General features: G+C 37.0%; 1 protein-coding gene across 1 annotated transcript; it reads right to left on the bottom strand.

Annotated features, from left to right (window-relative positions):
• Positions 1-5,189: 5,189 nt before the first annotated feature.
• LOC122297446 (protein SAR DEFICIENT 1-like) lies at positions 5,190-9,812 on the bottom strand. The gene is made up of 7 exons (XM_043107498.1): positions 9,459-9,812; positions 9,256-9,331; positions 8,525-9,086; positions 7,230-7,390; positions 6,862-7,068; positions 5,420-5,519; positions 5,190-5,305 (listed from the first exon to the last, which is right to left on the bottom strand). The coding sequence occupies exons 1-6, from the start codon at positions 9,548-9,550 to the stop codon at positions 5,433-5,435; spliced, it is 1,185 nt and encodes a 394-aa protein (XP_042963432.1). The 5' UTR covers positions 9,551-9,812; the 3' UTR covers positions 5,190-5,305; positions 5,420-5,432.
• Between the last annotated feature and the right edge of the window lie 6,175 nt (positions 9,813-15,987).

The following is a 15,987-nucleotide window of genomic DNA, read 5'->3' as shown; positions in this document are numbered from 1 at the left end:
TATTATATATATATATAATAACCGGATGCTTATATGAAACGGCGACGTTTTGTAGTTGACAAAACGGCGCCGTTTCATTAATGGGTTAACCCTAACACCCCATACCCCCCCCCCCCCCCCCGGTCTCCTCCCCTCCCCTCCCGAGTCCCCCTTCGGCCTTCGTAGTTCGCACGAAACCCACTCCCGTCGACACCCCCGTGTTCCTTTCTCCCTCTCGCAACCAGTCCATCCGCCGCACGCCGTATTCCCTCCTCCCTCTCTCTCGCACAACGCCGGACGCACGCCGCACACCGCACGGTAAATTTTCTCCTCCTCTTTTGATTTTCTCCGTTGATTTTTTTTTTTTTTTTTTTGAGTTTTGATCGGAGATTGGAGGAAGGATGGGGTTGAATCGGAGATGGAAGATGGGATTTGTGAATTGTGTGCTGTGGATTCGTGTGATTGTGTGATTGTTTCGGATTGGTATTTTTTTGGATTCATTGGATTGTTTTTTTTTTTTTTTTTTGTAAATTTCATTGAAACCCTAACCCCTAAATTGATTTAGGGGTTTCAATCATGAAACCCCTAAATCAATTTAGGGGTTAGGGTTTCAGATTGGGACCCTAAATTAAATTAGCGTTCCAATCTAAAACCCTAATTTGATTTAGGGGTTTCATGATTGAAACCCCTAAATCAACTATTGAAACCCCTAAATTAAACAGCACGTGTTGCTTGATTAGTTAATCCAAAGCCCACAAATTTTGATTTTATTTTATTTTATTTAAAGAAAGTATAGTAATTCAGATTTTATTAACCATAAAAAATAGTTAATAAATGTTGTTTTCCACATTAGATGTTTTTTTTTTAATCTCTGATCATATTTGCTATATAATACATTCTAAATAGTTGCATTAAGGTGATTAACACATAAAGCCAGATAAAATGTACCATATCGATATAATTGAAGATGATAAACTTTAAAATAAATTCAAAATTATAAATATATATATATATATATATGCAAATATGTTGATATATATATATATATAAATGAAAATAACGAACTCTTGAGATATGTTGATATATATATACATATAAATGAAAAGAACGAACTCTTGAGTTTGATGGATATATATATATAGATGGATTCAATGTTAAAATAGTCTCTTTGGTTTGGTTTTAAGATAAATTACTCCCTAATTTTTAAAAATAAATTTTTTTATCCTTAAATTCTCAATTTCTATCGTTTCGTTATAAATTCTCAATTTCGAATTGAAACCCCCAAATTGAATTAGGGGTTTCAATCAATGAAATCCCTAATTTGATTTAGGGTTTTGGATTGAATCCGAAACCCTAATTGTTTTTTTGGGTTTCATTGATTGAAACCCCCAAATCCCAAATTCAAAAAGTTGGTAATCGACGAAGACAAATATGAAAGTAACGTTTTATATTTATGTATGTGAGTGTCGGAAGTGTCAATATGGCCCAGATTTTTCTATCCCCAAAAAATAAAAAAAAATAGATCTCATTAATATTAAAAAAATAATTTTTTTATATATATTTTTTAAAATAAGGTCTACTTTTTTTTTTTTATAAAAACCTGTACGAGACTTATATATTTAGAGGTTATACAAATCATTTCTCTACCTCTAATTATTCCGGTTTGCATCTTTTGGTAACATAAATATAAATGTTCATTTAACTATAAATGTTGATTTCACAAAATATTAGAATAAGTATTTGAGTTTGAATCATGACATTACGTTAAAATAAAATAAAAAAATTGACATAATATTTATTTATGACAAAAGAGTGGTAAGAATTAAAGATCATAATCAAGAGAAAATCACTAATTTGTATAGGTTATTAATTAATGCATGAATTGAGATGTTTGGTGTCTGCCTCCATATAAAGTAAGTGAGTGAATATTCATTTGTGTAATCATGAAAAATAATATTAGGGGTTTCAATCAATAAGGGGCCTAATCATGAAACCCAATTATTTTTTTGATGTATGCAGTTTGCCCTAATTGTGTTGGATTGCACTTTGAATTTTATTTTATTTTTTATTTTTTGTTGGAGAATCAGGAATGTCTTCGGATTTCAGTGATAGCTCGCCTTCCCCAGCCAACACCCCTACCCCAGAAACTAACCCTACCCCTACCCCTATAACGAGTACACATTGCCCTGCTCCGAAGCCCACACAGGGCAAGAAACCAGTATCCATAGTTTGGCAACACTTTACCAAACTAGAGTGGTGACCCCAACAACCCACAAGCTAGATGTAATCAATGTGAAAAAATGTATGGATGTCACTATAGGAAACATGGTACATCCCAACTGAAGATCCATCTAGAGGAACAATGCAAGAAGAGTCCAATTTTAAAATCCTTAGTAGAGAAGGGTCAATCTAGACTAGATTTTAAAATAGAGGATGGGAGTAGTGGGGCCAGGGGGCCAACATTGAAGGGGTATACGAAGTATAACCCCGATGAGTGTAGAAGGAAGTTAGCTCGTATGATTGTCATGGACGAGCTGCCTTTTCAGTTTGTGGAGGGTAAAGGGTTCCAAGAATTTGTCCAAGACTTGGAACCGAGATTTGTACCTCCTTCTCGTCACACTGTGGCAAAGGATATTAAGAAGATGTACCTCCGTAATAAAGATGTTTTGAGGGGCTAATTGGCGGGTTTGGTAGTTTGCCTCACTACCGATACTTGGACTTCTATCCAAAATATGAATTACATATCGTTGACTGTGCATTTTGTTGATGCTGATTGGGTTCTGCACAAAAAGATTATTAAATTTTGTCAAATAACTGATCATAAGGGTGAGACGATTGGGAAGGCCTTGGAGGCCACAATAAAGGAGTGGGGGTTGGAAAAGGTTTTGTCTGTGTCAGTTGATAATGCGTCGTCTAATGATGTCACATTGGGATATCTAAAGAATTATTTTAAAGATGCAAATAAGACATTCTTGGGTGGTGAATACTTGCATGTTAGATGTGCTGCACATATTTTGAATTTAATTATGACTGAGGGGTTGAAAGATATTGATGACTCGGTTGCACGAGTTAGAATAGCTGTGAAGTGGGTGAGGTCTTCTCCTTCTAGATTGGAGAAATTCAAAGTTGTTGTAAAGGCTGCGGGCATAACATCGAAGAAGGGTCTTTGTACTGATGTTCCTACCAGATGGAACTCAACCTTCTTGATGTTGGAGGCGGCCCAAGAATATAAGGCAGCCTTTCAATTATTGGGTGATGAAGACATCCAATATGTCGAATACTTTGATGAGCACAGGGGATCACGAAAGCTGAATGATGATGATTGGGTGGTAGTTTCTACTTTCGTTGATTTTCTTGGATTATTTTATGATGTCACATTGAATATATCTGGTTTTTTGTACCCTACATCCCATGGGTTTTGTCAACAAATATGTAGGGTAAAAGAAGAATTAGAAGATATGCGTAGGGGTTCCAATGAAAGGATGAGGGGGATGGCAGTGACCATGATGCTAAAATATGACAAGTATTTGGGAGATTTGACTAGAATGAATATTTTCTTATATGTGGCTGTTATTCTTGATCCCCGTCTGAAAGTTTCAGGCTTGTTATATGGGTTGAGACTTGTTCACGATCAGGTATGGACTGAACTTATTGGTGAATTGGCCCGAGATACCCTGAAAACATTGTATGATGAGTTTATGGCAATTAAGGGTAGTACTACATCAAAGACACATACACCGACCCCAACGCCTTCTACAGACACCGTGACCGGGCCTCCTACAAAGAAGCGCAGAATACCGTGGACTAAGACCCTCGCACAGAATCACACACTAGTCCATCAATCTACGGAGGTCGTTTCTGAGTTAGACAACTATTTGTCAGCGGATATGGTGCAAGATGATGACGATCATTTCGATATATTAGGATGGTGGAAGAATGCCTCAAAGAAATATCCCATCATTTCTAAGATTACCCGCTATACTTTGGCCATCCCTATTAGCACCATTGTCTCAGAGTCAGCCTTTAGTACCGGAGGTCGTATATTGGATCATTTTCATAGTTCATTGTCTCCGACAACTGTAGAGGCATTGATATGCACACAGAGTTGGACGATAGGAAAGGATATTCATGTTCCGGATATTTTAGATTTTAAGGAGACCGATGAGGGTGGTGATCAGTCTGGATTTGGACCACCTGGTAATTGTTTTTTATTTTATTATTTTAATTTATTTATATTCATTTCCATTTCATCGTTATTAATTTTAATATTAATTTTTGTAGTAACATATGAGAGGTCTAGCACCTCTGCAACATAAAAATGTGCTCAAGCCTGGGCCGCCCCAACTGTCACACCCATTGACTCAAAGACAAGCCACAGCTGATAAGCCTCTTTAGAATATTCAATTTTTAATTATTTGTTCAAATTTTGTATTCAATAATTTGTAATGTTGATACAATGTCCATTGGACACTTTTATGTTTGTAATTTTGTAATTATTTAGCCTTTCAATTTTGTAATAGTTTAGTTATTATTATTAGTTTATTACGTATTAGACTCTTAGACTAGTAACTTTTATTAGCCATAAAATCAATTACCATTCATAACACTTTTTTTATTTTTAATCTGGTTTTTAAATTTTTTTTTCCTTTTTACTTATAATTTTATGGGCTGAAAAATGAAAATGACCTACAAGCTTTTTTTAGGTCAAAAATACAACCTTGTGGGCCATTTTTAGCCCATTGCTGAGGTTTCTGGGTCCAAAATGGCCCAGAAATTTGGCCCAGAAAATGCTTCAAGGCCCAGAAGGGAGGTGCGGGGGGCGGACGGATGCCCCCCCCCCCCCCACACCGTACCCCATCATGCAGGACGGGGAAGTTTTTTCCCATCTGCCCCATGCGGGGGCAAGGGGCGAGGAGGGGTCTACTCCGCACCGTATGATGCAGGTAGCACCCCTACCCAGCAGCGGGCACTAGGATACATATTATATATAATGAGATTTGTGTATGTAGCACCTTTCTCCTTCCTCTTGTATTTCTATTTTAATTTAAAGCAACATTAATGAATAAAAATAAGAAAGAAATCACATTACAAAAGGCATGAAAGTATGGACCCGGGAAGTAAAGTAGAGCTTTTCGTTCCCTTTAATGTTTTTTAGGGTCTTTAATTCATTCAATCTTTTCACTACCTAATCCATATATAGCTCCCACATTAATATATTCTATATATATATATATATATATATGTATCCATCCTGCCGAAATCAATTCACCAAAGAGTACTGTACGTTGATCGATCTTGAGATCATCAGCTTCCTCCATCATTTCGCCTGTCAATTACATATATATATATATATATATATATTAATTTGTCACTAACATGGTAATAATTAATTAGGTAGCTAGATAGTTATATAATATGCTTAGGAATATTAATATCATACCTTATGGCAAGTATCATTGAAATATATAATTCCCTGGAACCTCTTGCAAGGAATTCCAATTTTCATATGCTGCCCTCACCAAACTCTCAATATTATAGTTCTGCAAATAGCAAGAACAAATAGAACAAACATTAGTATATGTTACCCAAATATTGCATGCATGTGCATATAATATACAACTTTGCTAGATACAACCGCCCATGCGGAACCTTTGCGTAACCGGATGACGTGTAATTTACTACGTTTTCATCTGACAGAAAGTAATAAGTTTTCATCTGGAACGACACCATCCGAAAGAATGAAACAAGAAAATGAAAAATGCTAAAAGCTGAAAAAGGAGAAGAAATTGAAAACCATTTCAACCCGCGCGAGGCCGTAAATCCATTTCCAAGATTTTCATGAAAAACACTGCATTTCATTTTAATATTTCTTCCAAACCCATTCTACGATTTATGTAAAACCCATTTTTAGTTTTGTATAATAATAGTATATTTCATACCCATTTCGACGATTTAAACTATTTCCAAGATTTCAATTTGTAGGTACCTCAACGCCATCTCAGTTTTTGCAGAGAGGAGAGGAGGCATTACCCTCTCAGCCCGTTCATTGTTTTTGTAGAGAGTCTAAGGGAAAGAGAAAATGGAGATTTTCTATTATTTGGTGTTTGGGGGATTGGGAGCTATCGTGGCAGCAATAGAGCTGAGCAAAAACAACAAGGACCAAATCAACACCTCGTCTGCTTTCAATTCTTTCAAGAACAATTACCTTCTTGTTTACTCTCTCATGATGGGTACGTACACTACCATTTTACATCCCCCCTCCATACCAAACTGACGCAGTTTCGTATATCTATCCCACCTCTATATCTTTACTTCTCTACGGATCTTCCTATTTTCTTTCTTTAAATCCTCAATGGTGGATTTCATTTCGAGACGCTAGATATATTTTCCCCCCAACACCTTTCGACGACACTAGATATATAATCTGTTGTTGGATTTTTTTCCAAGAAAAAAAAAACCCGTGAAGCGGCCGAGTTCCTTGATGAACTTGAGGGCCTAGAGTGATTTCAAAACAAGGGGCCATGGTATTTGAGCATGTGGCAGAGGCAGAGGTAAGGGCCCATGGTATTTGTGCTTCCGTTTGTGCAAAAAATTCATCTCCAGAGTTTAGTAACAGAATGATTAGCGTCTTCGAGAGAGAGGGAGAAGTTCGACGGAGATGGAGGGAGGGAGGGAAAATGAAATTTAAGGGAGAGAGAGAGGGAGAATGAAATAGAGAGGAAGAGAGAGGAGAAAATGAAACGAGGGTGACGTGGATAAGCCGGTTGTGCGCCGATTGTATTAGGCAGTTGCATCTATCATTTTTCTATAATATATCTACAAAATTTCCCATATATATATATATGTATAAAGAGTTTGCATGTAAATGGTACTGGATCATACCGTTAGAACAGAAAGATCACTAGGCGCTACAGTGACTAGTTGCCCATCAACATCAATGAGAGCTCCAACAACTTCGCATATTGGATTGAGGATAAAGACACAATTATTATTTCCCTGGAAACTGTACTGTTTGTTTCCCAAAACACAAGTCCTAGCGTGCTTTATGGTTACTTCCCACATTTTCTCAGACATTCCAGTACCTAAAATCTGTTCAAAAAACAGTAAACAGATAAATTTATAATATGTTTTAGAATTATGAAGTAGGAATTAAGATTAATATTCCGAATTTTTTTCATATTTTTAGTAACTTAATTTTCATCTAACTGCTTGATCTAAAAACCATTTATATATATACATCGTGGAGGTACCTCTCTAAGCCTTGGAGTGTCGACAACAGACAACTTCAAGAAATCTTGAACTGTGTTAATGCCTTGAGAGCTCAGCTTCTCATGGAACTTGCCATGTCTTCCAATCTTCTCTAGACGCCAAACTTCGTCCTCCAACATTGGTGGATGATTCTTCTTGTACGCTAATTCATATATATGATAATAAAATTTAAGTAGTCAGTCATGAACACTACTACTACTTGATCAATACATAAGTTAACGGTAAAAGAAAGATTAAAAAAACAAGGTACTATCAATCAAATGCTAATATATATATATATATATATAATCTAATTGCTTTAATTCATTATCTGCAACTAAATATATTATACAAGATGAACCACGATATGATATATATGGAAAGAATTCTACTTGAACGCCATGCAGTGTAGAGAACACGTAATATTCCATACTGCTGATATAGCATAATTTAATTTGTAAAAAAATATAAAAAAATATAATAAAACTTTTATGTTGAATCATTTTTCTACATACATGGACCATTATCTCTTCATCATGTCCTCGATCCACACCGCTTGCAAGTAGAAGGACTCTTTAAGTGTGGACAGTTGACTAGTACCCGATAGGTTAGTCTATAAGTAGCTGTTCCATTTTCTCAATGACAAATTGAGACGACTGATGATTTTAAATAAAATCTAATAGTTTAGTTAAATTTGATATTATTATTCACTCAATAATTTAATTAGCTAATTAAATGAGTTATTTAAGTGGACGCATATATATATACACACACATATGTATATTATGTTTTATTTAATAATAATTGTGGCCAGTTGATATATATATATATATATAATTTCATCACTTTCAATAAATAAATATATATATAATGCTTTGTTTTATTCTTGATTAGGATGGTCGTCGGTCATCACTGCCTCGATCGTGTACATGGGTTTGACTGAAGACCAAGAATATTCGTCCCTTTGGTTTGACTCTTCAACTGACAAGACAATTCTTCATTAATCATAAGTAGTTGCCATCACGAGTACTACTCATATTGATCAAGAAAAACATGAAATTCAATTCAAAACTTAATGGAAAATATAATACTCATGAAAAAAAAAATGAAATTTTTTAATATTAATGGAAGTAATTAACTTCTTAGAGATCCAATCTGTAGGGGGAAAAACATGGATTTCTCATGAGATCAGTATGAAAATAATTTAAGTTATTGTGGTGTTAAATTAATATGCATGGAAGACAGAAAATTTTTCATGTTTTTATATGGATTCTTTCCATCTATTTAAGAAACTTACATTCTCCACGATGATCTTTGACAACAAAAGGTTCAGTAATGGCTTCAAGGATCCTCACAGTTCCTTTGTAACTTCCTGGAACAACCCTTGCACCAAGCCTAAATTTCCGGCACCGGATCCAGCTTGAATTGTCAGTAAATTCTATATCTCCGACATGGGCAAGCCGCTCCTTCATGGTAACACACAACTCTCCGGCAAGCAAAGGCCGTTTGCCGTCTCTCTCCTTCATAATGTTCTTATTAAACTCCTCACTACTCCAAGTTTCACCACCCCCAAGAGGGAATCCACCATTTAGAACAACAATTTCTATTTTGGTTGGGTATAAAGACAGATCATGATCAGTACCAGCACTAGTAGTGCTACTCTCTACAAGAACAACTTGAAGAGGATTGTTGTCCTTGTCTGCAATCTTGCTTGCTGTGAATAAAGTAGGAGGTAAGACCTTCTTATTAAACATGAGTTGCAAGCAGCTTGATGTCTCCACTTCTGCTTGGGTTTCCAATGAATGGAACCGGGTGAAAAAGTGGGAATTACTTAGAGCATTTTCCAACTCTTCATTCACCTGAAAAATCAAAGCGCATAAACATTTTAACAAGAATAACTTCACAAAAGATCCAAATTCGAGTCTATTTTTTAAGGTCACAGACATAATTTGCTTATTCTTTAGCTATATGCGTGAAAACCAGGCATGATATATAATGATCAGGATATTTATAGCTTGAGATACGTACCAATCTCCTAAGACGAGGTTCCAAGTCTGATAAAATTTTGTTCATGGAATTCAAGCCGATCACTTTTCCAATATCACTGTCAAGATCATAGGATAACATGAAAAGCACAGTAAGAAACTATTATATTATATATATAGATAGCACTCTAGCTACCATGCAACAGGTTAGAAAATTAAGTACAGCATATACTCAAACACACATACGAAGCAACAGAAAGCAGACTAGGTTTCAGTTGTTTCTCTGCTGGCTCATCTTCCTTGTATTGGGATTCGGTAAACAATCGTTTCGCCGACATTGCCCTAGCTAATTCCCAAAGCAGACAGACAGACAGATCAGAGACTGAGAGAGAGAGAGAGAGAGAGAGAGAGAGAGAGAGAGGTTGTATGTTGGGTTCTGAGGTTTAACCAACAGGAATGATATATGTCGACTTAAAGAGTAGGGTTAATGATGATCTTGAGGTTGTGCATAAATATTGGTTAATGAATTAACATGGAAAATAAAATTAGAAAAAGAGAGACAATAAAGAAGTTTCTTGGAATGATATTGGAAAGTATACACTTGCTGACAGAACCCACACAGTAGACTAATGTATGCGTTCATCAATCATATCATGCATTGTGCATTGTGATAACTTTGGGGCCGAAAACTGGCCTCTAAAGTCAACTAAACATATAATTTCATCTAGTTTTTGTTGCATGGACATGAAACATTTGATCATACTATATATATATATATAATAGTATGATAAATAATAAATTCTATGTTGCATGCAACGAGGAACTTACTACAAGACAAATAAGTATATTTAACAAGTTATTTTCGACGAGGATGAACTCATTTTTATTAAATATATATATATATATTATTATTTTCATAACAAATAATTGGCCACAAATGATTACGCGGTAATCTATGTAAGTAAATAAACGAAGGGAAATGGAAAAGAGTTGGTTCGTTCAAGACAAGTACCTGAAGAGTTCTGGGAAGGATCCATCCCACTCCATCAATGGGGCCCCCTGAGGAAACCAGCCAATATATACCACAACATTCATGCGCGCCTCCCATACACTTTCACCTTAGTTTCCAACAACCGATCGATCGGCTGATCATTGAGATTAGGTATATATAATTTTCTTCTTAGTTCTCCAAATATTTTTTATAATATTGTACGTATGTACTGTAGTTCACAGATTATGTCCAATAATACATCTGTCTTGGCTATATAAAGAAAAGGATGTCAAAATATAAAAACACACATTGCTGATAATCACACCACATGATTATCAGCAATGTGTTTACTGTTGCGCGCAGGACGTTTTCATCGGCCTGATCTCTGGGCAACTAAGCTAGCTAGCTTGAAATTAAAAGGTTGCTTCTGGTAGATGCAAGCTGGCTACCAGCAGATATTATTCAAGCTGTGTAGAATTAGGTCCCGTGTGGATCTTTAATTGAGTTGAGATAAATTAAATTTTTTATAAATAGTAGTAAGTTTTTAAGACCTGTCTAAGATGAGTTTAAATGTGTTTGGATGTTAAATGAGTTTAGATGTATTTATGAAAAATTAAAAAATGTCTGGTCCCCGTGTAAAGAGGTGTTGAGTTCAAAAAGATTGTAAAACCTACGTGTAAAGAGATTTTGAGTTGAGATGAGTTTATTAATAATTTGAGATGAGTTCAATATTAGACTCAGCTAATTAAAATTAAACTGATCTCAATTAGTCCAAGTTCTAATGTGATCGATCAGTTTTGCTCTGTTCTTGTTCGTGTTAGGAGGTTGTGGTACGGGACATACAATTACAACTGAAGTAGAAATGAGAAAGAATAAAAGAAATAATAAGGAACTCCAATTGTAGAAGAATTTCATTTATAGCAAAAAGATTACAAGAATTTCTCTCTTGAATAAGGAGAGCACAATTGACAATACCCTCTCTTATAAAAGGAGAAAACCCACTCTTTCTTATAAAAGGAGAGACAATATATAGGAGAAACCTCACTATTTTTCTCTCTTAAACTCTCTCTCTTTCTCTAAATTTTTCTTTCAAAATGGGATGGGTTTCTAAAAGCAAAAACATGTATTTATAAGAGTTAAAGGAGGTGGAAGATGGCGGAAGCAACTGGAAGATGGCGGAAGCAAATGTGAACGCAAGCTTGATGTAGGTTGTCAACTAGCCACCATTTTTTACCCATAAAGGTGGCGGTGGAAGATAGCGGAAGCAAGTGGAAGATGGTGGAAGCAAGTGGAAGATGGCAGAAGCAAGTGTGAATGCAAGCTCAACTAGCCACCATTTTTGACCCATAAAAGTCCATAAAAGTGGCTTTACCGCTACATCTCTCCCACTTAAAGTCACTTTTGTAATCCTTCTATCTTTTCTACACTTTCCATCTCTATGCCGCTTACATATCTGCTAGGCCTAAGGAGGATCGACACCAGATAAACTTGTCATTATTAATTGGCTTTGTTAATATATCTGCTAGGTTGTCTTTTGTATGGATTTTTTGTATATCCACACTTCCTTCTTCCACCTTCTCACGAACGAAGTGATACTGAACTCGTATGTGCTTTGTCCTTAAATGAAATGCTGGATTCTTTGCCAAATGCAAAGCGCTCTGACTATCACAAAATAAATCAACCTTCTCTTGTACGTGTCCGAGCTCTTCCAGTAGCATTTGCAACCATATTGCCTCTTTGCTAGCTTGTGTAGCTGCGACATATTCTGCCTCCGTTGTAGAAGTAGCCACGATAGACTGCAATTTTGAAACCCAGCTTACAGCTCCTCCAGCAAGAGTAAACACATAACCTAAGGTGGACTTGCTCTTGTCAAGATCACCTGCATAATCTGAATCAACATAGCCTCTGACAGTAAAGTCTGATCCTTCATAACATAATGCGACATTTGAGGTACCCTTGACATATCTCAGGATCCTCTTTACAGCACTCCAATGCTCTTTACCAGGATTCGCCATGTATCGACTAACCACTCCCACTGATTGTGCAATGTCGGGTCTTGTACAAACCATAGCGAACATTAAGCTACCCACTGCTGATGCATACGGTACTCGAGACATTTCCATCCTCTCTGCTTCATTGCTAGGACTCATACTTGAGGATAACTTGAAATTAATAGGAAGAGGGGTAGAAATTGGCTTACAATCTTGCATGTTGAAGCGTCGCAAGATTTTCTTCAAATAATTTTTCTGAAAAAGCCATATCTTCCTATTATTTCTGTCTCGGTAAATTTGCATCCCTAGAATCTTGTTTGCTGGTCCCAAGTCCTTCATTTCAAACTCCCTAGCCAACTGTGCCTTTAAGTCTGTAATACGATCTTTGTTGGGGCCTGCTACCAACATGTCGTCAACATACAACAACAGAATAATGAAATTACCATCACCAAATCTCTTGTAGTAAACACAAGGATCTGAACTATGTCTGTTGTATCCAAGGCTCATGATAAAGGAATCAAATCTCTTATACCAACATCTCGGCACCTGTTTGAGACCGTATAGAGATTTGTTCAACCTGCAAACCAAGTTCTCTTTTTCTTTTTCTTCAAAACCTTCTGGTTGGAGCATGTAAATTTCTTCTTCAATTTCTCCATGAAGAAATGCAGTTTTCACGTCCAGTTGTTCTAAGTACAAGTCAAATGTAGCACACATCGCAAGGACTGCTCGAACCGTTGAGAGTCAAACAACAGGAGAGAATATTTCGTTGAAGTCTATGCCTTCTTTCTGAGCGAATCCTTTCACCACCAATCTAGCACGATACCGCTCCACTTGATCATTGCCATTTCGTTTGATCTTGTAAACCCATTTGTTTCCGATGGCCTTCCTTCCTTGTGGTAGTGGTACAAGATCCCATGTTATGTTTTTATGGAGAGCTTCAATTTCTTCTTGCATTGCAACCATCCACAGATAAGCTTCTTGACTATTTGTAGCCTCATGGAAATTTGACGGTTCTCCATCTTCTGTTAGTAGACAGTATGCGATATTTCCCTCCATGATGTACTCTGAGTGCCAAGCTGGTTTTCTTCTCTCCCGAGTTGACCGTCGAACTTGTGGAATTGCACACTCAGCTTGTTCTTGTTCTTTGTGCTCTGATATTGCTTCAGAAGAATCTGGAACTTCTAATTCTTGTCTTTCTTCAACTTGAACTGTAGTAGTCTCTGGTTTCTCTTTTGAAGTGCTATCATTTTCTTTTTCCTGTACCTTATCTTCTACAAATACAACATCTCTGCTGATTAGCACCTTGCGGGCAGTGGGATCCCACAGGCGATACCCCTTGACTCCATCAGCATACCCTAAGAAAATACATTTTCTAGATTTTGGATCTAGCTTTGATGTTTCTTGGGTGTTGTACATAACATAAACAGAACTTCCAAATGTATGTAAGTGAGAATAATCAGCTGGCTTATCAGTCCACATCTCCATCGGCGTTTTCAGATCAATTGCGGTTGATGGTGACCGATTGATCACATAACAGGCAGTCTTGACTACTTCTGCCCAAAATGACTTGGCCATTCCCGCAGTTCTCAACATCGCTCTTGTTCGTTCTAACAAGGTTCTGTTCATCCGCTCTGCTATTCCATTTTGTTGTGGAGTGTATGCCATCGTGAGCTGCCTTTTGATACCTTCTTGTTGACAGAAGCTATCAAATTCAAGGCCAGTATACTCTCCTCCATTGTCTGTCCTTAAACACTTGATCTTCTTTTCAGATTCAAGCTCAACCCGCGCTTTGAATATTTTGAAAACTGGAAATACATCTGCTTTAGTTTTTATTGGATACACCCAACATCTCCTGGAGTAATCGTCAATAAATGACACAAAGTATTTTGCTCCTCCTAGGGACAAAACTGGTGCTTGCCAAACATCAGAATGGATTAGTTCTAAGATAGCTTTACTTCTAACAGAGGAACTACTGAATTTCAATCTGTGCTGCCTACTAGTAACACAATGCTCACAAAAGGGCAATGAAACCTTTTTGAGCCCTGGAAGAAGCTTTTGTTCAGCAAGAATCTTCAAACCTCGTTCCGACATGTGGCCAAGCTTATGGTGCCACATCATTGTTAATTCTTCTGCCGAACTTGCCAACACAGTGGATGCTTCTCCTTCTTGTTGTGTTTCTCCTTTAAGCATGTACAAATTTGCAGCTATCTTTTCCTCTTTCATCATTACAAGCGCGCCTTTAACTATTTTCATGATCCCATCTTGAATATGGGTTTTACACCCACTATTATCTAATTGTCCTAAAGACAATAGATTTTTCTTCAGGCCTTTCACATGTCGTACCTCCTGAATGGTGCGAACTGTACCGTCACACATCTTCAATTTGATGGTACCAATACCAGCAATCTCCAAGGCATGATCGTCTCCCATGAACACAGATCCTCCTGAGATAGGTTCATATTGATGGAACCATTCTCTCCGGGGAGTCATATGCCATGTTGCTCCTGAGTCAATAAGCCAGACATCAGCGAATCTTCTTCTACCTTCAGTAACTGTTGTTGCCTCACTGTATAAAATTTCACCATCATCTGAGGTGCTTGCTACACAACCCTGAGCTTTTGACAACTCAGGGCCTTTTCCTTTGGCTTCTTCGTTCTTCTTGAGATGCCAACACTCCCTTTTGTAGTGCCCTTTCTTGCCACAGTGATGACACTTGACATTCTTCTTACTTCTGGATTTTGATCTACTCTGATTTTGACTCCCACTGGGGCCACGTTCCGTTGATCTCCCTCTCGTCATTACCAAAGTTTCGGCTTGTTGTGAACCTCCTGGTCTATCTTCTTTGCTTTTGCGCCGACTTTCTTCTTCAAGAACCGCAGCTGCAATATCATCGAAGACTAGAACTTCAATGTTGTTGGTTAAGTTGATGATGAGTTGATCATACGAATCAGGTAGACTTTGAAGTAGAATTTCAGCACGTTCACCCGTCTCTATGTTATGCCCCATTGTTGTGAGCTGTGAAAATAAAGTGTTGAGGGTGTTGATGTGGTCTGTCACCATAGTTGACTCCATCATCCGAAGGGTGTAGAGTTTTCTTCTCAAGAAAATTTTGTTGTGTAGTGATTTGGCCTCGTACAATTTTGTCAGAGTATCCCATATCTCTTTTGCTGTCTTTTTCTCCGCCACACTTGACAATACTCCATCAGCTAGTGCTAGGTGCAGATTAGCAATAGCATTGCCATCCATCTCGTTCCACTTGCCGTCGTCAGTGATCTCATCGGGCATATCTCCAATTGCCGTCAAGCAATTATCTTTCCTCAAAATTGCTTTTATTCTCATTTTCCACAATGAGAAATTACTCCCATTGAACTTCTCTATTTCGTACTTCGTCGCCATTATTGAAAATGCCTCCTTTCCACTAACTAGATCTAACTGTAGCACGAAAACCGGCTATAAACCTGATGCTCTGATACTACTGTTAGGAGGTTGTGGTACGGGACATACAATTACAACTGAAGTAGAAATGAGAAAGAATAAAAGAAATAATAAGGAACTCTAATTGTAGAAGAATTTCACTTATAGCAAAAGGATTACAAGAATTTCTCTCTTGAATAAGAAGAGCACAATTGACAATACCCTCTCTTATAAAAGGAGAAAACCCACTCTTTCTTATAAAAGGAGAGACAATATATAGGAGAAACCTCACTATTTTTCTCTCTTAAACTCTCTCTCTTTCTCTAAATTTTTCTTTCAAAATGGGATGGGTTTCTAAAAGCAAAAACATGTATTAAAC

This window comes from Carya illinoinensis, chromosome 15 (assembly GCF_018687715.1).
Source record: "Carya illinoinensis cultivar Pawnee chromosome 15, C.illinoinensisPawnee_v1, whole genome shotgun sequence".
Taxonomy (NCBI): Eukaryota; Viridiplantae; Streptophyta; class Magnoliopsida; order Fagales; family Juglandaceae; genus Carya; species Carya illinoinensis.
This window is presented reverse-complemented; position numbering and strand designations above follow the sequence as displayed.